Source organism: Physella acuta, unplaced genomic scaffold (genome assembly GCF_028476545.2).
Source record: "Physella acuta isolate Inbredline_101_S28 unplaced genomic scaffold, ASM2847654v3 ptg000862l, whole genome shotgun sequence".
Taxonomy (NCBI): Eukaryota; Metazoa; Mollusca; class Gastropoda; family Physidae; genus Physella; species Physella acuta.
Window position 1 is genome coordinate 362,198 of NW_026732379.1, and position 25,807 is coordinate 388,004.

Below are 25,807 nucleotides of genomic sequence, written 5' to 3' on the forward strand. Positions count from 1 at the left end.
TGTTGTATTGTTTTGACTGGAGTCTAAGGTAAACTTAGAAACTCAAGTATGGTGGATAATGCTCTACACTTAAAACCAGTCACTTTACAGACTTGACTAGTCCGCGCTAACTTCTGACCCCATCAATTCTAAATGTTTAGTTAATTTTTTTTAAGTTTTGGCTTGACTTGTTATTAATGTGAAAAGTGACTTCTTCCCCATCCCTCTTCCCCACCCACAGTTTACTTTTTAGAAGAAAGAAAAAAAACCTCGAATATAATACGAGTTCTGTTACACAGTCGATGAGAAATGACTTTTTTTTGAGTCGTTTAAATTTTTTTTCTACGGTCATGAGTAATGACTGTCGGATCTAGCTTAAGTTATGAGAAATATTTTAGGTCAAGAACACAGTGGCAGGTTTGTTTCGTTATGCCTTCCGAAATTCATTTTTAAAGCAAATGTTTTTATTAAAAAAAAAATATTCCGCGATGTTTTATAGGTTTGTTGTAAAGGGAAATAACTCTACGTGTTTTTTGTTCACAAAACTTAAAAAAGAAAAAAAAACAACATACAAATGTAATACAGTAAATTATTATATTTTTTAAAATTCGTGATAAAATTCTGTTGCCCAGAGCTGTTGATAAAATGTTACAATTTTTGAAATATATTTTAAACTGCCATCCTCCCCCCCCCCCCCCCCCCCCCCCCATAGACACTGGTATGTAATTATTCCCCGAGCGTTTGGCCGAGAGCTGTTTTAACAGCCGAGCGCGGTGTAAAGCTGCGTGCAGGCTGACGAACAGCTTTACACCGGGGGTGGCTGTAAAGTTTATGGGCGGCCCTCTGGCGTTAAATAGGGCGCCGGTGTGTTGGCTGCCTTTTATCTGGCTGTGGCGCCCCATTAGACTTAACAACGTGCGAACAGCTAGCAACTAGAGAGTTGTGGGTTATGAAGAACATTTCTGGTGTTTCGTCCAAAGATCTTCACTGATAAGAAGAATTTTAAAGCAGATTTAAAAAAACGTTTTTGTGTTGCATTAAGATTATTAATGGGACGGCGTGGTCTAAGCGGTAGAGCGCTAGGCTGCTAACCCCAAAGTCTCGAGTTCTAATCCGGGTCCAAGTCAGTAGAACGTCCCTGTGTCCGCCCAGTTCTGATGGGTACCTAACTCATGATAGGGAAAGTAAAGGCGGCTGGGCACACCTTCCCTTCATATGCCGAGGTCAAGAAACAAATGAACTCTACTTCATCTGCCCAATGGATCGCTAGGTCTAAAGAGGATTCTTTACCTTTTACTTTACAATTAGGAGGGGGAAAAAGTATTTTGGTAAGAGTTAAGGTTTGGGTTACTGATAACACGTTTAGCGATGGCTAACGCTAAATAAAAAAGTTGCATAAATTATTGCATTTGCAATTTTACTAGACGGGAAATTTAATTAACCTGCGCGCATGTTCTGAAAATATTCGTCAATTATGAAGAAAAAAAAACTTACCTCAATATTTTAATTAAGATGCACTTTTACGATATTGTTACATTTCTAGCCCATCTGTCAGCCAAGTTTTTTTTTTTTTTAAATATGATTTTGTGAATGTGATGTTTGTTTGGGAGTTTGAAAATAATTACTTCCGGGTCATATTCATCACAACCATAATCTAAGAGAAACCCGGACAAGTATAATTAACCGTATTTGGTTAGGATTCATTTCGTGGAAGACGTATTTTCGAAACACGATTTCAACATTAGCTTAATGCAATTACAATCTAATTAGCGAATTAACATAAGAACGACATAAATTGCTTGTTAGACAAAACTAACTCGAAATTTGTTTTTTCTGCCCAAGTTTGACGTTTAACAAGCCCAAATGTAAATTACAGAATTATTTTTTTTTTACTGGTGTATAATTGCTGAATTTCCGTAAGTTTAAAAAAAATCTAATATTACGACTTTGAACTTTGAGTGAGAAAATATACATCACTTTTCACATTTAATGTATCAATATTTAACGCCGAGTATGTGAGGAAGGACGCGAGATATTTAAGATTATTTGTTTAATCTATAACAGTATACAGATTAAAAAATGCGAGATGTTTAAGATTTTTCTGTTAAATTAATAACGCTAAACACAGATGCAAAATGCGAGATATTAAGATTACAGATCAATTTTTAATTATAAATCTTGAAAGCCAACAATCGATACAGGCAACTAAAAACAAGGTTGTGTTTAGGATTCAAGGCAATACCCATCAGAGCAGAATCTCGTTTTAAACACGCCATCCCCCCCCCCCCCCCATCCCACATCCCACAAATTTTGCATCCTACAAATATTGACACAGTGTCAGACAAACCTACAGCCTATGTCTTGTCGCTTGTCATTTTTTTTCCTAGTAACAAAATTTAAAACCCATACATCAACACCCCTGTCAATTGAACTGTTCCTGTGATGCGTCTTCAAACGGACGGTACCATGTTATCAGACAGGTTGGTCAAGTTACGACGCAATAAATTTGTCCATCTTTGAATCTCGCGAGTGGATTCGCTCATACCGCTGTAGTGGGCAGATAACTCGACACTCGGACTAAAGGGAAAGAACTTTGTACGGGGAAAATGTTGAGATTTATTTACGATTCAAACAAGATTAATTCACATTTTTATTAATGTAAACTTGAAAATTGTGTAGCGTTGAGAAGTAGGGGGTTGGCGTTTGAAGATAAGGGTTTGGGTGAGGATTTATGTATTTGCATGCTAGACTAGAGTAAGCTCCATCGTGAAAACAAATTAATTTAACATATCTTTCAAACATTGGTTTGTTATATAAATATTATTTTTATGTTAGCACGGGGTTAAATGTAGGGAGTAGACACTAAAGGGGATAGGTCATCACTTGTAGAGAGTCACCACTTTAGGAGAGTCACAACTTAGGGAGAGGTCAGCACTTGGGTAGAATCACCACTTGGGTAGAATCACCACTTGGGTAGAATCACCACTTGGGTAGAATCACCACTTAGGGAGAGATCATCAATTGCTAGAATCACCACTTGGGGATGAGGTCACCACTTGGGGAAAGATCACCACTTGGGGAGAGTCACCACTTGGAGAGTCACCACTTAAGTATAGGTCACCACTTGGGATAGAAGTTACCACTTGGGGAAGTCGCCACCTCATTAGTGAGAAAACATCACGCAGGAAAAATAGGAAAGAGATGAGCTCAAACATGCTAGATAGAGCAGGGTAAAAGGGGGTGTGGGGTTAAAAGTCACCATCGACCAAATCAGGTCAAACAACTCCCACTGTAGTATCTCACCATTACGCCGAGGGAGGACCCAGGGATTGCACCGGCGCAGGGGTGACGCCACAACACGGAATCTGACACGCAGTTGTCCCCCTTTTCACGACGAATGACCTTTTCCAACATGTCACCCGAAAAGGTCTCGCAACAGACACAGGTTAGGGTGACAAGGTCATGTTTGAACAACCAAATATTAAAATATCCCTCCCCCCCCCCCCACATCTCACCCTACACATTCGCCATTAAAAAAATTTCATGTGTTTGTTATGGGAGGGTTGCTAGTATCCCCGACCGGAAGTCATTTAGACTTTTACAGAGGTGTTCTCACGTTAGGAGACAAGTACCCCCGTAAATTTTTGGTACTTCTGTAGTACCTGGTTATCGGGTACCAAACTACAGCATGTAGTGGCACTGTTAAGTTTATTCTTGGTAAAAATTAGTTAGGCTATTCCCCAGACTTCTCCGTGCGATTTCTAACACTCGTTAAGCATAAAAATATTTGTTTACGTATTTAAGTGTTTATAATTTGACTGTGTTTAGAGTTTAAATTACGTCTATGTTTCGTTATATGATTGTCTTATTTTCTCACATGACAAATAAAAAGGTCTTTGGGGAATAAAAAAAAGTATAGGTGTATACTTTGAGAACCGTTGCGCTACAATATGTATATTTCAGTACTAACATAATGTTTTTCACATTTTGAATTATGTCCCCCCCCCCCCCCCACACACACACATCCGTTCAGGAACTCAGAATTACACGACGACAGATATACTTGACATACTTGTTTCAACTTCTCCATTTATTTATCGGCTAAAAATATTCTCCCTATTCTATTATCAACTTATTTTTCATTTTTTATCAAATTCAGTTTTTTTTAAAAACTCCGATTCTTTAGATAAGTCTATTTTTAACAACATTCCAGGTTTTTTTAAAAGTTTGAATACTTATCAGGTAGGCCTAGGGTGTATAATGGGTGAAGAAAACACTGAGTGTGTGTTATGAAGGGGTGGGCTGAACAGAGGCGTAGCGACCCTTCCCGGCGCCCGGGGACATACTTTCAATTTGGCGCCCCCCTCGGGAGCAAATTTTCGATTTGCACCCCCCCACCCATCGAACTTTTCATTTGCACCCCCCCCCCTCGAACTTTTCTCGAACTTTTCATTTGCACCCCCCCCCCCTCAAACTTTCAATTTGGCGCCCCCCCCCCCTAAGGTCGGCGCCCGGGGACATATGTCCCCCCCACCCCCCCCCCCCCCCTCGCTACGCCTCTGGGCTGAGAAGATTCTATATAAACAGGTACAGCTACGCGAGCCAGTCGTTAGAACTATACACACGTAACATACCCGACCTTGTAGACGCGGGGACCCAAACATACCTGGGCGTCGTTAGAGCCAGGTAACCACTTACCACCAGGGTGCCATAACGCATCATCGGCGCCCCGAACCTCCATCGTCATGATATCGAACCCAGACGTGGAATTTTAAAGACGTTTCCAGTCGGATGGTGGGGATTGGTGCCATCTTGAAAACACGGCGTCGTGAACTCTTGTTTTAAAACTATCTGAACTGAGTTGATTTTTTTTTAACATAAGGGAGAATGTGAGGACCTGGAGCTTAGGTCATTAGGTCAAATAATTTTGTGAATAAATATAATATTACAAATTATGCATACTTTTAATTCAAAGAAAAACTGTAATCTTTGCCGTGATGAAAATCGTAATTATGATTTATTTTCTTAACACGAACCCCAATTTTTATAAAACGTCTTAAAAACTACATTATTAATTAATGGCAGTGACGCTACAAAATTGTTTTAATAATAATAAAATAAAATAACCCTCAACACCACCGCTTTACTCGGTTTCGAACCCGAAGCCATCTTGATAGCTCCAGTACGTTCCATTATCACGTCGACGCTCAAAACTATCCCCAAAACATAGCATTACATAAAATTAGTCAACCATCCGTACTTACAATTCTAAAAAACATAATGTTCTATAATTAGAAGCTAAATAAAGTTCACCGAAATAAGCACTTCTGTGTTGGTTCTTTTGGGTTTAAAAAAAAATCAAAATACAGAAGCATTATAAACTGCATCAGTCTCTTCAGTTTGTTGAATTCTAGTACCCTAGGATAAAGTGTAAGTCCATTGTCCCCACGTTATGCCCCAGCTTGACCATGTACCATAACTCAGCACAACCTCGGCCACCGGCCTGGACTGGACCAGCTCTCTACAGTGTCCAGAGCACGGACAGGGTCAAGTCCCCAGACGTGGTGTCCATCAATACATCCATTTACAGCAGGAGATGAACGACCCGTTCCAGTGGTCAGGTTATTCGATGGTCATACAGGTCATCATGGCTGACCGTTGGCCCCAGGCTCCTTTCTGTATTTGTTTAGTTCTTCTTTTACTCCGTCTGTGTGTCTGTTTATCCATCCATCCATCGATCCATCCATCGATCCATCCATCCATCCATCATTCCATCCATCCATCCATCCATCCATCATTCCATCCATCCATCCATCCATCCATCCATCCATCCATCCATCCATCCATCCATCCATCCATCCATCTATCTATCTATCCATCCATCCATCCATCCAACCATCCATCCATCCATTCATCGTCCGTCCGTCCATTCATTCATCCATTCATCCATCCATCCATCCATCCATCATCCGTCTATCCATCCATCCATCCATCCCTCCTTCCGTCTGTCTGTCTGCCTGTCTGTCTGTCTATCTGTCTGTCTATCTGCCTTTCCGTCCTTCCGTCTGTCTCTTCTATCTGTCTCTCTTTGTCTGTCTACCCTTCTGCCTGTCTGATTCTGACATCAAAACTAAAATATTACGTCTCTCAACCAGTATAGCGTTAACTAGCCAACATCTTCATACACGGCTCTCTAAAAACGGCACCATTAGTACACAACCTTTCTGGTCTTTTCTTTATGTAGCTAATAGTAAAACTGAAGCACTATCCCCCCTGACATATACATTTTTTTCTTACAATGTCTGTGTAGATTATTTGAGTCTGCTAATACAAGCAGAAAATGGGGCCAGTCCATTAATTACTAGATCAAAGGGGTGTTTTAGTGAAGACATCGACTAAGTAACTCCTGTAATTGTTTTCATGTTTCCCCCTTACGTTATATTGCTTGCTCCGCTTGCTTTCTCTTTTGTTTTGTTAGTGCTGTTTTAAGTTGTAGCTTCGTCGACTGTGGTTTAGTGTGGTGTGTTTCGGGGGTTATTTTGTGCGTGTGGGAGAATTTTGTACTTGGGGAAATCGATTCATTATGTTAGAGAGTTATTTTCTTAAAAATAAAGAATATCGTTGCAGTTATGACCTGTTTATTTAACATTACATAATATTTAATTTTCGTTTATTTATTTATTTAAAGTGACATATTAACGTACAAAAATGTGTTTGCTTACATTACTACTAACTATTTAGTTACCGTTTAGAACATGGCGATACATGAGGCAGATGAAGTAGAGTTCACTTGTTTCTGTGACCACGGTATATGAAGGAATAGAGTGGTCAGCACTATGCCCAGACGCCTCTACTTTCCCTAACCTGAATCAGGTACCCATCAGAGTTGGGTAGACTCAAGGACATCTTACAGACTCGATCCCTGAATCTTAACTTGAGACTTTCGGATTTGCAGTTGTGCGTTAAACATCAAATAAAAACTTGCCCGCTTAATAAAAAAAGTAAATAAAAAAGTAACCTTAATTTTATTAGCGCAATTTCCATTCTGGAGAATTGCGTTTATTAACCCGTCATTTCTGGATGGATGGATGGATGAATGTATGGATGTGTGTCCGCAGCTTTAAGTCGTATCTCCTCCTCAACGAAGCAATATCGATGACTATTTACAAAAACAATTATGTTAAGCAAGTTACGAGGATGAACATAGGCCATAAAAATTCCGGGTTTCTTTCATGGATTTCCCGGAAAAGCCAAAAAACCTCGAAAAAATTAAGTTTTTGGCCCATATCTCGGCAACCAGATCACTTAGTGACTTGACACATGTACCAATCGATTCCTGCCATAATTTAAAACAATATTGCCGAAGAAAGTTTTCAAAAATATCCTTTCGTTTGGTCACAAATTTTTTTTTGAATTAATTAAAATTTGGACCGAATTAGTAGGCATTTTATGCAACCACAATGGTTTTTATTCATGTTACTCTATTGTAAATAAAACATGTAAAATACTGAGAAAAAAAATTAATAAAATACGTTTTAATAACTAACCAATGGTTTTACTAACCCTGCTCTTGATTTACGCTACGACAGAGCTATTTTTAGATAACATAAGGAAATTGCGCTAAAATTGTCACTAGACTTTTTTTAATTACTTGTTTAAACTAATTGCGCGCGGTTGTAAAAAGATCATGATTAAAACGAACACCCCTCCCTCCCAGCGCTGCTACACGACACACCCCCCGTGTTTACGTTCCAGTCCTAACACAGTGTTCGCACCGGTGCTAAACGGTGCGCGCCGGAGTCTGTTGTCGGATGTTTGCAGGTCCCTCAAACAATCCCGGCCGGGTTGTTTATACTAAATCTACCATCCCCAAACAACAACGGCCCCCCGGCGGTGGACTGGGTGAACCCTGCGAGGGTTAGACCAACTGTCCTTTTTAACAAGAGATTATCGCAGGCGGTAGGAAAAACAAGCCAGTTAAATTGTTTGCTAGATGGGGTTTGGCGTTGAAAGGTATCGTCGCTGTGTGGTTGGGACAAGATGAGACGGCGTGGTCGAGTAGTAGAGCGCACGATTGTTAATATATAACAGCTCATTCCCCGGACGATGAACAGGATGAATCAGCGGAATTCGGACATTGACTGACCAATTGTAAAATTGTTGAATATTTTGTTTTACAGAGGTTGGCTCTACTTATGCATCATTGTAATTCTTATTATTTTTTATGTCAATTTTTTAAAACACCATCGGGAATGGAGGATTGTAAATATAAATTAAATGTCCCCTTTCGGCAATGTTTTATGCATTTTTTTCACAATCAACGTAGTAGATTTACTACAATTATGTTCATTTGTCCAGTTGTAATATATCGCCAATTTTAAATCAAATTAGCCATGCATCCATCGGCTATACCCCGTTTTTCTGTTTAAGAACTATCGCAAGTTGCTTGAATAATTGTGTGAATGCTATGGTTTAGCCTTAATTCCCACTAATTCATCAAATTTTTAAAAAAAATTCCTTTTATTTTTCGCTGAAGGTTCGGTTCTTAAGATAAAAAGCGTTCCGAATTACAACTCTCTTGCTAACTTGACCAATTAAGTGCTGGATTTAAAATATACAACAGGACAAATTAGAACCCATTAATAATGCAGTATCGCCCTACTACGGGCTGCGCTGCGAGTACAAGCTTTTGTGTTAAATGCCCGTGTTTTCTTTACAAAGATCTCCATATACTCTCCACACAAACACTATCTGCGCCAGTTTTCTTTCGTTCCGTTGAATTTGACGTGCTGTAATAATACACATCGGAGGTTTATTTTAAATTACCGTCGGGAAAATAAATCGCCGTGGCCCTGCCGGCGCGGACGGACCGGCACTTTCCGCCCGTGGAGCGTACGGGCGGCCCGGCATTGATGATTCTCACATTGTGATGGATGGCCTCAATCAGGTGCTCTCATCCTGCTGAATTCGCCTGCTGCTCCGCTTTGACCTTTCTGAAATTGGGGGAATTTCCTGTAGACTGTAGGCGAAGTGGACTTCCGAATAAAGGGCAATAAATCGCGGTGAAATAAAAAAGGGGAAGTAACTAGCGTGTTAGTCAGGAAGGACTACTCCACAGTACTCTGTGTTTGGAATGTATTGTTTTATAAGCGTTTGCCCCTTGGGTGCCATGTTTAGCCGTCTTTAGGTTTCAGCCAATCATGAGGCAACCAAACACAAAGTTTGTTATAAGTTTCAACATTGGTTTACCATTTTAACCTAAGGATGTAGGCATCGAGTTATTTTTTTTTGTTAAGTATAGTATAAGAGTAATGACAGGATTTAGATTAAGGTTAGAATTAATGTTAGGGTCAGTGCTTTAGTAAGGGTTGTGTCGCGGTACTAGCAAAAAATAAAAAAAATAGTTTGAAATTCCTCACGTTCTGTTGCCGTTTTATAAGTACCATGTAGATTATGTAATGCCAAATGGAATTCCCTAGCCATTTTGTTTTTAGATAAAAGACGAAACGAAGTTTAATTTTGACTTTTCTCGCTGTTAAAAAATCTCCTTTCCATTTCCCTAGACTGAATTTATAATTTTTACTTCAACAAAATATATCCCCACTAGTATTCTGCGGACCAATAATGTCACCATTGTAAAACAAATACTTCTTTTCTCGGTAACATATGTGCTACCTATGCAAGAAAACATCAAATTCTAAATTATAGTTTTGTGTTTTACGAGAATATACACACGCAAACTGTTATCTTCAAAAGGCGACTAGCTGACCCCCCCCCCCCCCCATTACTCCAATTTCCGAACAAAAAAACGGAAGGGGTGAGTGTAATAACATGTGGGGGGGGGGGTGCAAACTACTCCATCAATTACAGTCGGTACACATATAAAAGTTTCTGTGACTTCAACTCTACTTCCATAAACACCAACATTGCCAAAGTTAAATTAGATTTCTTCGTGCTTGACTTTGTCTTGAAGATAGAAACTAAGTTTATACCCTACAGAATTATTCAATTTCCCCCCTATCATTTTAACAGCCCGTGTGTTGCGGTGCGAAATTGTATTCAAAGTTCAGTATCCAAAACAGTGGGGAAAAAAAACGGAACTTCCCGCTAGTCAGAAAACGCGCGTGAGGTAGACGGTGCGATTTATAACTTCCGTGTATCTTTTGAAACAGGGCTATGGGCACTTACTTCAAGTATTGTGGAACTACTTTCTTCGCTGTAGGGCATACTTGATGTTGTGATGCCCCAGTATTACGTGCCTTCAAAGACATTACGTTACGCCCGCGAACCACCCACAAATAGCATCTCTATTAATAGTAAAAACACCCGTCTTTCCCCGGGGCAAAAAATAATATTTCATCATTTTACAGGAAGTTCGCTGCGTCCCATTCTTTTCCTTCTCCCCTTCCGCTGAGCGGTTCTTGCATTGTTTGGATTGTGTACTTTACACCCTCTCACTTGGAGCAAAGGAAATGTGCATCTTTTCTTTAGCCACCCACCGTTTGTCACCACACTATATTTTCCTCAAATAATGTTTCGTTTTCATAACTAATTTTCCCAACTTATCCAAGTGTTTTTTTTATCACATGTATGTTCATAAAGTATGTGAAATATTTCATTACTAACCTTTAAAATTACAAAGTTTGTTAAAAAACAAATGAACGTATGGGCGGTTGATGTGACCAGTGTTTCTTTCAGACTTTTTTCTTCGGGGGGGGGGGGGGGGAGCGGACACTAGTTAAAGTATATAACTTTCTATATAAATTATGTTTCGTTCGGGGGCGGTAGACGTCCTTTGTGGGGGGGGGGGGGGGAGAAATGCCTTGAAGAAACTGTGTGTGACGTGTTTATCATACACAGCCACCTTTAATTACCCTGGCTCCAGGTGTGTTACAATCACAACACTGGAATCAAACTCTGAGACTTACGTGTCATCAATCTCTCGCCCTACCACTCAATCACCGCGTCTCATTTTAATTTTAAAAATGTATTTTTTTAAAAATGCATCCAGCCTTGTTTTGTGCTCACGAAACTGTCATTAGGTTCTGATGCTTCTGGACACTAGATAAACGAGTTAATGGTCGATGTGGGCGTTCAATAATCTCTTTAGAACTATTTAGATGGGAAAGCAACACATGATAGATGGAATATGTAGGGTTTTTTTTTTTCCTTTTTTTTTCTGTACAGTTCTGAGGAAGGTGCTGAATGGGGAATACATTGAACGTTAAATAAAAAATGTGTATGTGAGCATTAGAACCCAGTATGCGTGTAGATGAAGAGTGTAGGATGTGATGGAAATTATTTATTCGAATATTATCTTTTGTTAACGTTTTTTTTTTAAATGTAAACGCGCCAGCTGATTCGATTTTTTTTTTTTTTTTTTTTTTTTTTTTTTTTAAATTTGTTTAAACTTTCCAGCGAAGTAGAGTGACCGTCGTGTTTGGTTTATATCCCTGTCTCTCAATTCGAGCAATATTTGTGTACAATAAAAACTCTAAAAAGAAATATCATTGCGTGGACCATTGATACCCAACGCCATAGAGTTTTAAGCTCTGGTCACGAGTCAGCTCAGTTCTATTCAGTACCTGACACTAATTTAAAGATCGTGGCTTACAAGTGGAAGAGCAGCGTAGCCAATTGTCTTAACTCGTCGTAATCGCTTTTCCTCACGAAGGCCCTACCACATTACACAACGTATGTGTCAATCTCGTATTCCTAATTAGTAAAAAAAAAAAAAAATAATCAATCCTTCGTTAATTTCCTATTCTCAATTGAAGACAAGTTTAATTAAAGGTAAGGGAAAGAACTATTCCGGTACCCGCACCAGAAGTTTATTTCGGGACAGTGTTTAATGGCTTGCGTGATTGTGGGCTTTTTCCCTGATTGGACCCCCCCCCCCCCCCCCCCCCCCCCCCCCAGTCTGTTTGACCTGCAGTTTCCTACCGGAAATCACAATTCCTATTTCGTTTGCCTGGTAGGTAATCGACTTTGTTGGATTTGTTCAAATCTTTACACGATACCTACGTACAGTAGTGAGTAGTAGACTTAAAGACGTGTATTCGAAAACAACAACAAAATACTTTGTCTTTAAAACTTGACACAGATTATTTTGGATTATTATCTTTTTTTTTCAATTTTTTTTTAATTATCTTTGTACACACCTATTCAATGTTTATTCTCACAGAAAAACCCACGATCTCAGCCTCGGTCTATGATAAAGACGAGACGTATCGGTTATTTTTATCTCACATTTTCTGAGAGCGACATTATAAATGAAAAATAAGATCAAATAATCCTTTCAACATCCATTCAATAGGCTTTCTGTTTTCTACATTAGATTTTTTTCAGTTCATATTTTGTAATAATACAGCATGAAATAAAAGATCGGATTAGTGTAAAAAAAATAGAATTTCAGCGACATTGAGAAATACATTATATATATATATAAATATATATATATATATATATATATATATATATATATATATATATATATATATATATATATATATATATATATATATATATATATATATATATATATATATATATATATATATATATATATATATATATATATATATATAAATATATATATATATATATATATATATAAAATATATATATATATATATATATATATATATATATATATATATATATATATATAATATGTGTATGTGTGTGTGTGGTTTTAGTGTTATATAATGTTCGTTGACGTCAAAGTAATGTAATGAATAGTTTCTAAAAAAAAAATTAGCTTGACATTATCCATATTAATATTTAATTTACCTAATGGATAAATTTTTATATATTTAAAATATAGGATAGCGATGTTGAAGAAAGGAAGGAGTGTGGGTACTAGATTTTGTCATGTGGTTAAACATATAGATCTTCTGTTGGTTGGGTCGTCTGTTGGTTGGGTCGTCTGTTGGTTGGGTCGTCTGTGGGTTGGGAGTTGGTACGTCTGTGTACTTTGACGTATGTGGGTTTGGACGTCTGCTAGCTTAAGACGTCTGTTGGTTGGGGCGTTTGTGTTCTGGAACGTGTATTAGTTTAAGACGTCAGTTGTTTTGGTACGTCTGTTGGTTGGGACGTGCTATTATTAGTTGGGATTAAAAATCGTCTCAATTTGTGTAGCTACATTTACGAATATCGCAGATGATTTCGTATATTAATAGAAACTAACCCAAAGCCTAAACTTAGTCTAGTATGTCCAAGCAAAAAAAAAAAAGTGCCAAGGGAAATCACCCTGGCTGAAAAGAATTATTCCCCATGTTCACAAATAAATATCTACCCACTACCACTGCTGTCATTCTGTGTTGTCTCGTCATCTTATACCCTGCAATTATTTATGGAAACATCGTTTTACTTCTTGTCTCCCCTGTACATTTCTTCTCTCCCCCTATCCGTCTCCTACTGCCTTTAGTCTGCGTTCCATCTTAATCCAAAAACTACAGAACACTACAGAATTCCTGTACGGTCTTACTGCATAGCCACTTAATCATAGGTATTACCCCTCCCCCCCTCCCCCCGCCCCCACCATGTACCTACATTCTAGGTCATTACCTACGGTACCTGGTCGGCATCTTAGAGTCATTGCTGGGTACCATTGTAGTGAATTGCATTGTTTACCAGTGACCTTTCGGGATGTGGGGCTTCACCCGATCGGGAAAACCCGGTGTCGGATGTGTTGTTGGTGTACGAGCGATGTAACGAGGGCCGCGATTGGCTCGAATCGGTGAGCTGTTGTGTTTAGTGTGGGTTGTATAACTGTGGGTCTAATGGCTGGCAGGCGGACAAACAAGGCCGGTAATTTTGACGAGAAAGCTGGGGTTTTTTAAATAAGGGAAGTAACTGTAACGGGGAAAGGGTGGGGGGGGGGGGGGTGTCAAAGAAGAAAAATGAAGAAAAAGAAGACTAATTGACTAATATGGATTGTGTTTATTCACACGAGTCAAATCGACGACCGGGCAGACGAGGCTCGACAGCTGGGGACAGCAACCCATCTTGGGAGAAAAAAAAAATCCAAAATTAAACAACTGCTGCCTTGTAGTGTGATCTAGGATGGAAAAAGGTTATGGAAGCAAATCCAGAAAGAAAAGCAGGCTGAAATCGGTGTCAGCGGCTTATAATTAATGCGCACAATACGTTGATCCGTAATACTGATTTGGGTTAGAGGAAGTGCCAATCAAACATTACAATTTAGAAAGAAGAAGAAATTGACGTTGCATAGTTTTTCTCTACGATTGGTAGATGAGACAGTAGCTTCAGCTTTACCAGTGATGCAACATATCAGCGGAGAAAAACTTAGAGGGGGGACGGGGGGTCGGTTAATTAAGAGCCAGTTTTGAGAAAATTAACTTACCAATTTTACATGACATCTTTGACGCGGGAAGTGTCTAAAAATAGATTCAGGTTTCCCCCAGGGTGATACCTTACACCTACAAATTTTAGACACGTTACACTACGCGTTTTTTTTTAAACTTACCGATTCTTGTAGGGCTAGATCGGGTTTCTGGGAGTGAGAAACCACATGCTAATAGAGCGAACAACCGACATAATTCAAAGCACTACTCGCTGTGTTGAGATCGTCTTGGGTAAACTTCTTGTGGCTAGTGCAAACAGGCATCCGGGTTTTAGGCTTGTTATACGACGGTTTGTTCTGGCAACAAGTGGTTCTATAACTGTATTTTTTGTGTGTCCTTCTGGTTTATTGTATCAGTTCACTCATTGGGGTGGGGGGGGGGGGGGGCTGGGATTTACTAATTTTTTAAATAGATTTTTTTTCTTAAAATAGTTTATACAAGGGTAATTTTGAAACGACAATCATCTGTGTTTGTTAGCTCAAGTTTGAGAGGAGGGTGGGTTGGGATGTGGGAGAGAGTGTGGTACACTTAAAACAATGATACTGGTCATAGCATGATGGTGGTGAGGGCCCCAAGACAAAACAGCGGTGGTGGTGGGAGGGAGGCGGTTAAAAAAAATAGAGATGGGGGGGGGGCTAGAAAAAATAGAGGTGTTGGGAGGGGGTAGGGCTAGACAAAAAAATAGAGGTGGGGGGGGGGGCAGACAAAACATTGTGTTTGGGGCCCTAGAAAAAAAACATAATGGTGTGGCGGCCCCAGACTAAACATGGTGGTAAGGGCAAGTATGAGTCCACACGATGACGTCCGCCTTACGCCAGGCAAGATTTCGATGACCCTGAATACAAGATCCATCTTACCACAAAACAATGTCCTTGTTCCGCTACGTCCCCGGCCCCCCTAAAGAATGGGTCGAAAAACCTCTTTTAAAACTGGCTGGCCTAAAGAATAGGTCGCACTCCTCGGGGTGGGTGTATAATGTATATTCATGCAGCTTCAAGTCGTCTTGTTGTAACCGAGTTTTGCTGAGGACGACTATATTTACCCGTTGTACACACATCCGGACAGCCGGACAAGAAATTCTCTAGAACTTTCTGCTAGCTACCGTAGAACCATTTTAAACATCCTACCAACATTCTTTGAATTATCACTAAAATTCATGTTAAGAACGTTCTTAATTTTTTTTTCTTACAATAATAATATTAAAGAAATCAAAGGCATTATATATCTGTGTTTGTGTTAAAAAAAATTGAGAAGAGAAAAAAAATTGAAATAAATACAGGCTCAGTTTTACACACAGTACCCTGATAGAGCTCAAAGCGTCGTTCACGGTTTTCTTCATCAAAGGGGGGCGTCAGCCCACGGGAGATAACCCGAGCTGCTTCCTGATAAATAACGCCACAATAACTTCCGGGGATTATCATTTACCCCGACAAAAAGCTCGTCTAATATTAATCTCCAGACTTCCGTTTCTCCCGCCCTCGTTATCTCCCCTTTGCTAAGAATTTAAAGAAAGCCCGTTTAACAAGTCTTTCCCACACTAATTTTTTTTAAAATATACATAGCGATCACGGTTTATCCTCTAATTATCTTGTATTATCCTTATGTAACTCTCTGTTATATTTAAAACAAAATTGACATTCCATCTTCTGATTGGCTCACTCTTTTCCTAAAGACGTACGGGCTGTAAACTGTGATTAAATTAGCTTCTCGCTGAGTTATGTTTCTTGGCGGCGTAATAAATGCAGTCAGAATTCAAGATAAATGTGGCCAGTTTTTTTCACGCAGCTGGCCAAAAAATGTATTGTATTGTATTCGGGCGTTTTGTTCTTTTTGTTTTGTTTTTATTCCTTGAGAAGATTCTAGAAATCTGCCTGGTGTATTTATCTTCTGTGATTTGACAAAAGTGAATAAGGGTTAATAAATTGTGTATGAATAAAGACTTATTGTTGATATATCCTTATGCGAAAAGTTTTAAAATAAGTAAAGTATCCTTTGAGATTGGGAATGTGCGTGGTCGGATGTTAGAGCACTCGACTACGAACCCGAAAGTCTCAAGTTAGGATCTCGGTCCTGACTTGATTGTGCAGGACGTCCACCCAGCTCTGATGGGTACCTGACTCACGTTAAGGGAGGTAAAAGGAGCTGTTTATGTGCATACGGTGTACGTGCATCTTCTTTTATTGAACACGTTAGCCTTTTACCCAGTCAGGTACCCATTAGAGCTGGGTAGACTCTTGGAAGTATTATTTTACTTGCCGCTCGGCATTGCTAGGGTTAAGCAATACTGTTTTGTTGTTTTTTAAAATCAAAATTCAACACTCCATGTAGTCATGCGCGTTGTAGAGATGGGTGTGAGGACGGGGTTGGCACCCACCTGTGTGAGAACCACCGTATCAGTGCAAAACCAAATCTGTTTTAACCAATTCGAATAAAATACCTCAACGTAAACATTACACCCCATGAAACCAATACATTTTAAACAATTTAAACAAGTGGAGGGAGGGAAATTTAAAAAAAACCGCCCCGTATAATGACGGGTTCACTTGCTAGTACCGCTGCAAGGTCACGGGGCTACACAAACATCTTGAGGTTCAAGGACTATTGATTGTGTAGTCAAGTGTGACGGGCTTTAACGAGGGTAGCAGGGTGGTCCCTCCCATCACCAACGTCAGGTTTGTTAATGCTCCTCAAATATGTGAAGAGGTTTACTTAGAGTGGGGAGAGAGGGAGTGTAAGACAGAAAAGTTTGACAAGTCTAGTTAGGATGCAATGTGTTAGATCCAGTGCATATTTCATGCACACCAATATTATATATGTGTGGTGTTATATATATATATATATATATATATATATATATATATATATATATATATATATATATATATATATATATATATATATATATATACACATATATATACACACACACATATGTAAAAGCAGACTTATTTTTCTTCCATTTTCTCCAACAAAATTAAATATTACGTGTCGACCTGTTTTGCACCATATGTGTGACTCGAATTTCAGCCTGCTTTTCTTTTTGGATTCGCTTCAATCACTTGTATCCAATGTTCCCTCTAAGGACCCAGAGTGTGTGTGCAAAAAATATGTTGTGTGCGCGGTGCTAAAAATGACTTGGGCAACTTTATATGTATGTTTAGGCTTGCAATTAAGCAGAGTAATGAAGGCATGCATTTTGATATAAATTAATAGTATAATGTGTAGGACTAGTGAAACGTATGCAATTAAAAGAAGATACGAATCCCATCAAAATAAAATAAAATACACAACAGAAACTTTCATAGTTATACTTAGACAACATGTTATATGGTCGACTTACTATGTTAGTGTAATGCAATCATATGTTAATAATGTTAATACCATAACGGTAATACAAATACAACAGTTTAACATGTTAACGATTTTAAAAAGCTGACTTGAAAACAAAATTAGCTAACCTTTCAGGGGCATTTATTGCAATTTCTCGCGTCTAACCTAGCCTTGCTTCCACACCTTATATGCTTTGTTTAAATCCACATCCTCTCCAGCATTTAGATATAATTTAATTCGCATTAGATTCTCCAAATGTGTGACTTCAAGTCTATTTCGTGCTTGCACTTTAATGCTGTTCATAAGACTAAAACCTCGCTCGCAATCAGCGCTGAATGCTTGAAAAGTACAGCATATGTTAATTAACTTTGCCAATGAGCTAAATTGTTCATCGTTTAAAGTAACTCCTGCGATTTCAGTTAGTGAATTTACTGAACCTGATTTGAGTTTTTCACTGATCTGAAATTTGAAGTCATTGTATTGCGTGATAAATGACTCTTCATTTGTTGTTTGTAACAAGTCTTTGCACTTAACGCACAGTTGTTTGATCTCTTTGACGCCAAACTCAAATGCACAATTTTTTTAAACCAGTATGATCAAAAGCTGACCAAAACTGCAGTTCATCTCCTGGAAACCTTACACTTAAATGATCGCAGACCGATCGTATAAACTGCGTGATTTGTCTTGTGTCGATTCATACGTTTTCATTCAAAATTTTCTTGGCTTTATCATTCCAATATACATCTTCACTCAGGTATTGTGCTTCTAATTTGCGTATTTTAGAAATGCAAAATTGATGTGCTTCAATAGATGATAAATTACTTCGCTGCAACAACATTGATAGATTAGCTAATTCAGTTAATACATCATTAACGGTATAAAGCGCAACTTGATACAGGGGATCTCTTAATGATCTCAAAACATAACTACAAACAGGATCATTGCAGTCTTGGACTTGTTCTTCACAGTAAGCAGCTAAAACATCAAGATTTCTAACCAAAGCACTGACAGCAAAGTGACGTGACAACCAACGAACTTCATGAATTGGTCGAAAAGAAATTACATCCATATCATGCATCTTGGCCAATTCTTCAAGTGCGCCCTTTTTAACCAAAGATCGACTAAATAAAATGTAAACTGCGTAAGAGAACCTCAATATTTTTAAACAAATTAACATCTTTCCAAGCATCAGAAAGTGCCAAGTCTTATCGATGAGCAACACAGTGCTGTTCAACAAGATGGGGGACCTTAGCCTTCAGTAAAGCAGCTAATCCCTTCCTACGGCCTAACATAACCGATGCCCCGTCTGATGTTATCATTACCATGCGGTTCATGTCAAGTTGATTTTCAGTGTAGTACTGTGTTATGGCTGCCTCCAGAGCTGAGGCATCACATGCGGTAAGCTGAATTATTCCACCAAAAACGGTTTTGTAGAATAAATAATTGACTGGACGAAATTTAAAATAAAAGATTAGCATTTTATGTACTGTTATGTCAGTACTTTCATCAACTATAAGCGTGTGGAACGATGCTACTCGAAGTTCTGCCAACTGTCTCGTATAGAAACATACTTCACCATGTGGTTATGAATCAGTTGTACCGACAGCATCGAGGCGTTCATCCTAATGGCGAGAAGAACATTATCCATTAGGATTCGAACTTGATCCTCGTTTGAACGCTGGCGCTCATTTTGTTCAATTCGTTCTTCTCGCTCAGTGTTAGTTTCAACCAGCAGACGTTTGAGACCAGTCCCATTTGAGCGGGTGTACAAAATCGCAACATTTTCTTCGTGAACACGAGACAAATGACGTTTACAGTAGTCAATCTTCCATGATTCCCAACGCTTTCTTGTGACAAATTCGTTGTCTTTGTTGGTTTTGTTACAAGTACTAGCAGCACAGTCCAATCACTGAAGTCCACTTCAGTCCAATCTCATCTAAATATTCATAGATGCTTCCTAATTCAACTGAAACATTCTTAGAATCTGGCGTATCGGTTGTTACTTTAACTTTGAGCCATTCCAGTTTAAACGAATCTCTCGCTTTTTTTTTGCTGCATTGTTTTACCGCTTGTTACACACATTTTTCTTTTCAACATTTTCAAAAAGCACTGAGTAGTAAACTTTTATTCCTTATTTACTAAACCAGTCTTTGAATACTGAAACAGTTCGATCCAGGTGCACGTAATAATCCCAAGAATTGGATATACAGTATATAAATCCTTAAACCAAACAGAGTAAAACACATCCACCTTAAGTAACCTAGAATTTGCATCTGACTTGAATAAACCGTCATAGTATCAAGGAGGTGGGTGGGGTTGGGAGATGGGGGAGGGCAGTGACAATAGAAAATAAAACCTTGCATGGTCAGCTACTAGCCACAATCCCTTTTACGGTCAGTTTTGGGGTAAACCATTAAATCAAGCAGAGGGAGTGTCACCCAGACATCACATCGGTACCCGTCCCGCTCAGTTGAGAGTTAAGTCATTAACTAGACCTGTGGTATGACAACCGAGGTCACCCCCTCCCCCAGGGGTCACAAGCTTTAAGTATCAGTTTGGTCGAGGCCTCAAAACACAAAGACTGTTCGTTTAACAAAACAGGTACTAAAAATGTCGCTTAATTCATTTTTTTAGTGAATCAGGCTTGCCCGACGTTCTGATAATCTGTGCGCGGCATCAGAAAATGTCTGCGCGGCACATTTGAAAGTGCTGCGCGGCCGCGCAGCCGCGCAGCTTAGAGGGAACACTGCTTGTATCCATCCAAGAACAAACTACAAAGCAGCAGTTGTTTAATTCTGGAGTTTTCTCTCATAATTAGGTTGCTGTCCCCAGTTAGCAACCTCATCTGTCCTGGGTTCGAGCTTGGAGCTCTACCAACCCGACCATGCTTTAAATTCTATGTATTTTATTGTTTACAAACTAAAAATAATACCGTAACTTATTTTAAAACGTATGGTGTTGTTTTTTGGGTTTTTTTTTCTACTTGAGAAAGCAATTAAAACTAAGACATAAAACACGTTTCTTGGCTAGAAAAGCGTAGCTCACTCCCACGTGCGCGCGTAATGAAATGCGTCATACGGCGTTAGCGCTAGAGGGCGCAGCGGGGCCTTTGGACGGACAGCCAGTGGGTATTTCGGGCTGGTCTTGTCTCCAGCCATTACTAGCCCCTAATTAAATTATCATTGCTAAGCTTAATTAGACGCGTCTGTTGTCGTCCTCTTACGAACTTGCTGCAATAGTCCAGTAAAAAGTTAACCCCAATTTTTTTTTTTAAACTCCCACATAGTTGTGTACAGCCTTTAAGTCTTATGCAGTCAACAAGGGGTTAACTTGACCATTCCTTCAGCAACAAGGGGTTGACTTTACCATTTCCCTAGCGCTGAGTCGAGGACATAAAGATTTCTTTTATTTGACTTCAGCTTAGACTTGCCTCTACCTTACCCCCCCCCCCCTCTTTACCTCATGCGTCGTGTTTACTCCAGTGCATTATGGGCCAGTGTCAGCCATTATAAGCAGGTTGGTGAGGAATTAGGTGAACAGTGTTTTAAGACTGGAAGTGTACTGTTCAGTTAAACGTATCCTAATAGCTAGTACTGAAGACGTGAGTTAAAAGGTATAGTGACGGCGTATTGGAGCTGTCGTTGACCATCTGTAAGGATCCCATGCATTTAGTTATCGCCTGGTCACTTAAAAACTGGCAGGTTCCCTTAATCAGTCAAATCCGTATCCCTCGTTAACTAAACTATTGCACTTACGCAAGTATAGGAATGTGTCCTCTATTAACTAAAAATTACTGTGGGGCTTGTTCCCAGTTACCTCATCTGTTCCCCGTTACCTCATTTATTCTCAGTTACCTCACCTGTTCCATGTTACCTCACCTGTTCCATGTTACCTCACTTGTTCCCTATTATTTCACCTGTCTCCGTTACCTCACCTGCCCCCGTTACCTCACCTGCCCCCGTTACCTCACCTGCCCCCGTTACCTCATCTGCCCCCGTTACCTCACCTGCCCCCGTTACCTCACCTGCCCCCGTTACCTCACCTGCCCCCGTTACCTCCCATGTCCCCTTACCTCACCTGTTCCCCTTACCGCACCCGTTACCTCACCTGTCCCCCTTACCTCACCTGTCCCCCTTACCTCACCTGTTCCCCCTTACCTCACCTGTCCCCCCTTACCTCACCTGTTCCCCTGTTACCTTACCTGTTCCCCGTTACCTCACCTTCCCCCGTTACCTTACCTGCCCCCGTTACCTCCCCTGTCCCCTTACCTCACCTGTTCCCCTTACCGCACCCGTTACCTCACCTGTTCCCCCTTACCTCACCTGTTCCCCTTACCTCACCCGTTACCTCACCTGTTCCCCCTTACCTCACCTGTTCCCCAATACCTCACCTGTTTCCCCTTACCTCACCCGTTACCTCACCTGTCCCCCTTACCTCACCTGTCCCCCTTACCTCACCTGTTCCCCCTTACCTCACCTGTCCCCCTTTACCTCACCTGTCCCCCCTTACCTCACCTGTTCCCCTGTTACCTTACCTGTTCCCCGTTACCTCACTTGTCCCCCCTTACCTCACTTGTTCCCTGCTAACCAGCGCCATCTTTGTTCACCAGCCGGTAACGACGACGACACGTTCACCATCCTACCTGACCACGGCTCCATCTACCCCGTTACCTCACCTGCCCCCGTTACCTCATCTGCCCCCGTTACCTCACCTGCCCCCGTTACCTCACCTGCCCCCGTTACCTCACCTGCCCCCGTTACCTCCCATGTCCCCTTACCTCACCTGTTCCCCTTACCGCACCCGTTACCTCACCTGTCCCCCTTACCTCACCTGTCCCCCTTACCTCACCTGTTCCCCCTTACCTCACCTGTCCCCCCTTACCTCACCTGTTCCCCTGTTACCTTACCTGTTCCCCGTTACCTCACCTTCCCCCGTTACCTTACCTGCCCCCGTTACCTCCCCTGTCCCCTTACCTCACCTGTTCCCCTTACCGCACCCGTTACCTCACCTGTTCCCCCTTACCTCACCTGTTCCCCTTACCTCACCCGTTACCTCACCTGTTCCCCCTTACCTCACCTGTTCCCCAATACCTCACCTGTTTCCCCTTACCTCACCCGTTACCTCACCTGTCCCCCTTACCTCACCTGTCCCCCTTACCTCACCTGTTCCCCCTTACCTCACCTGTCCCCCTTTACCTCACCTGTCCCCCCTTACCTCACCTGTTCCCCTGTTACCTTACCTGTTCCCCGTTACCTCACTTGTCCCCCCTTACCTCACTTGTTCCCTGCTAACCAGCGCCATCTTTGTTCACCAGCCGGTAACGACGACGACACGTTCACCATCCTACCTGACCACGGCTCCATCTACCTGGCCGAGCACCTGGACTATGAGACACGGAGCAGCTACAACCTCACCATCTCCGTCACGGATGGCCTCAGCACGGACTACGCCCAGGTAGGTAGCTGATAGGTAGCCATTGGGTACTCAGGTAGCTGTTGGGTACTCAGGTAGCTGTTGTGTGCTCAGGTAGCTGATGGGTACTCAGGTAGCTGATGGGTACTCTTAGGTAGCTGTTGGGTACTCAGGTAGACGTTGAGTACTCAGGTAGTTGTTGGGTACTCAAGTAGCTGCTGGGTGCTCTTCAGCCTTTAATTGCTCAGGTAGCCGTTTTGTGATCCGGTAGCTATTAGGGTTTTCGGGTAGCTGTGAGGTACTCAGGTAGCAAATAATTGCTGAGGTCGCCTTTAGGTTCTCATGTAGATATAAAGTGCTTAGGTAGCCAATAATTGCTCAGGTAGCCATTAGGTTCTGGGGTCGCCAATAATTGCTGAGGTGGTAGCAAGTAATAGCCCAGGTAGCCTTTAGGTGCCATTTGCCTAAGTATCACTGAACTAGGGTATTTCACCTCACCGTGATGTCAGTAATTTACCTCAGTTAAAAGGGCTGGTATCACTCACGTGACTGGTAGTACTTCTATTTTTAACTCAACTACCATTCTCATCCAATCCCAGGGCTGGTTAAAGAGCTATTTCTAATCTTGAGAATTTTTTTTTTAATAACATCTATCGCTTTTTAAACCAAATTTGTAGTTTCATGTTTTGGAATTTTTAATGAAACTTATCCACTAAGAAAGAGTCTTTTATTTTTTCCCCACTGTATAAGCAAAGTCTTGTATTAATTTGAATGTACGCGTACCGCTTCAGTTAAACAGAAGACATTTGCGCAACATAGTGCGCAATGAGGTGCAGAAAAGTGCAAGTGGCAGACTGACCTTTTAAATACGTTTCTCGCTTCACTTTGAACAATGTGACTTTTGAACTTCGAGAAAGCGCTATTTTTAGATCTTCGTTTCGGTGTTGCTGTTCATCTTAGGTGTAGCCTAAAAAATTTGATATCTTTATTCTGTAACAAAGTCTGTATGTCAATCAAATATATAGAGATCTGTATAGTATATAGATAGATACATATGTACATACAGATATAGATTTAGATACGATCTTATAGCCCTATTACTAAGCTCAAAATAGACTACTGGTGGTCTTTGTAGGAAATTTAGTCAAACTGCACTCTATATGACCGAGGTCATTTATGACAATTCACTTTATTCTCTTTTTTTTTTTAACTTTTTAACTGAAGTCACTGTATTGACCAAATTCACTTTATCAACCAGAGTTTCTTCCAGGCATCTCTTCGGGGGGGCTTAGCCCCCCCGAAAAATTTTTACCGCCCCCCCGAACGAAATGAAATTTATATAATTTATATAGAAAATATATACTTTTAACAGTGTCCGCCCCCCCGAAGAAAGTCTACCGCCCCCCCCCGAAAATTTCAATTGCCCCCCCGGAGAAAAAAGTCTGGAAGAAACACTGTTTTCAACTGAGGTCACTTTATTCACTGAAATCACTTTATTGACTAAACTCACTTTATTAAATGAAGTCACTATTGAATGAAGTCACGTTATCGACTAAAGTCACTTTACTGACTTAAAACATTTGCCACGCTTGTCATCCTCCCGTCCACGTTTTTTCTTGAATTTTGATCTTCAAGTTCGACCTTCTCGGCTCGCCCCTTGACCTTTTCCGGTGCCACATGCCAGCTTCCGGTATTCTCTCATCTGCTATGTCTTCTGCTTCCTGTTCTAATCGCTTTCATTTTCCTCAACCCATTCCAGATTTTCGTCTACTCCATTGCGTTTTAATTCCTCAAATACTCGAAGGCTTTCATTTCAATTATTCCAAGTATGTTGATATTTTTTCTGTGTTAGGAAACGTTTTCGTACCTTGTGTTACAACTTGAAAATCAGCCCACGTTTTCAGCTTGGAATTGAACTGTAAAGTTTCGGGTTATAACATCTCTGTCTATCCATTGACCAATCTGTCACGTGGTACTTATGATAGACCTGTATTAGACATTCTTAGACCTATTTGTTCGACCTTCTAGTGGTCACATGTTTTACAAAGTCGAAACGTGTTTAAGATTATTTTTTGTTGAAACATCCTCAAAACCTCCAGCTACTGTTTTCTTGTTTAAGATTTTAGTTTATCTGGAGAAAAAAAGACGACGCCAGCAGTTACTATAATGGTACTTCTCGTAACGCCGACATGACTTAATGACGCTACTACCTGCTACCCTTACTATGACCCTAATCTTGTTATTTAATCCTCTTCCTTGCCTTGTTAATGTGTAGCCCATCATGAGCAAAGGGCTGCTGTTACACTTCTCCAATAGACTTTTCGGGCGGCTCTGTTCAATAAGGCCCATGTAAGCCCCGCGGCCCTTGGTTTTGATTTGAACAGTCCTGTATTTTCTAGGCCCGCCTACACTTTTATCCTCCCCCCCCCCGGGTTACATTACAACGTTTGCTTTGCCAAGTTTCCATCCGTTCAGTCCTGTTCCTCACACTTAGAATAAAACCTAATCTTAACCTAATCTTAACCTTAGTAGGGTAGGGTTTGTGTGGTCGAATGGTGGAACGTTCACCACTAACCCATGTTACCTCTCCTGTTCCATGTTACCACTAACCCGAAAGTCTCGAATTCGGATCCCAGGAGTCCGTACTACGTCACGGAGTCCATCTAGCTCTAATGGGTACCTGACTCACGTTAAAAAAAAGTAAAGGCTTCTGGGCT

The 25,807-nt window shown here is 40.5% G+C and overlaps 1 protein-coding gene across 11 annotated transcripts in view; it reads left to right on the forward strand.

Annotated features, from left to right (window-relative positions):
- LOC131952256 (protocadherin Fat 1) overlaps positions 1-25,807 on the forward strand; it is a 221,384-nt gene that overhangs the window by 152,696 nt on the left and 42,881 nt on the right. For all 11 annotated transcript variants that reach the window (XM_059314814.1, XM_059314816.1, XM_059314815.1 and 8 more), the window contains exon 8: positions 22,993-23,132. In XM_059314814.1, coding sequence (XP_059170797.1) covers positions 22,993-23,132 — 140 coding nt within the window. The remainder of the gene's footprint in view (positions 1-22,992; positions 23,133-25,807) is intronic.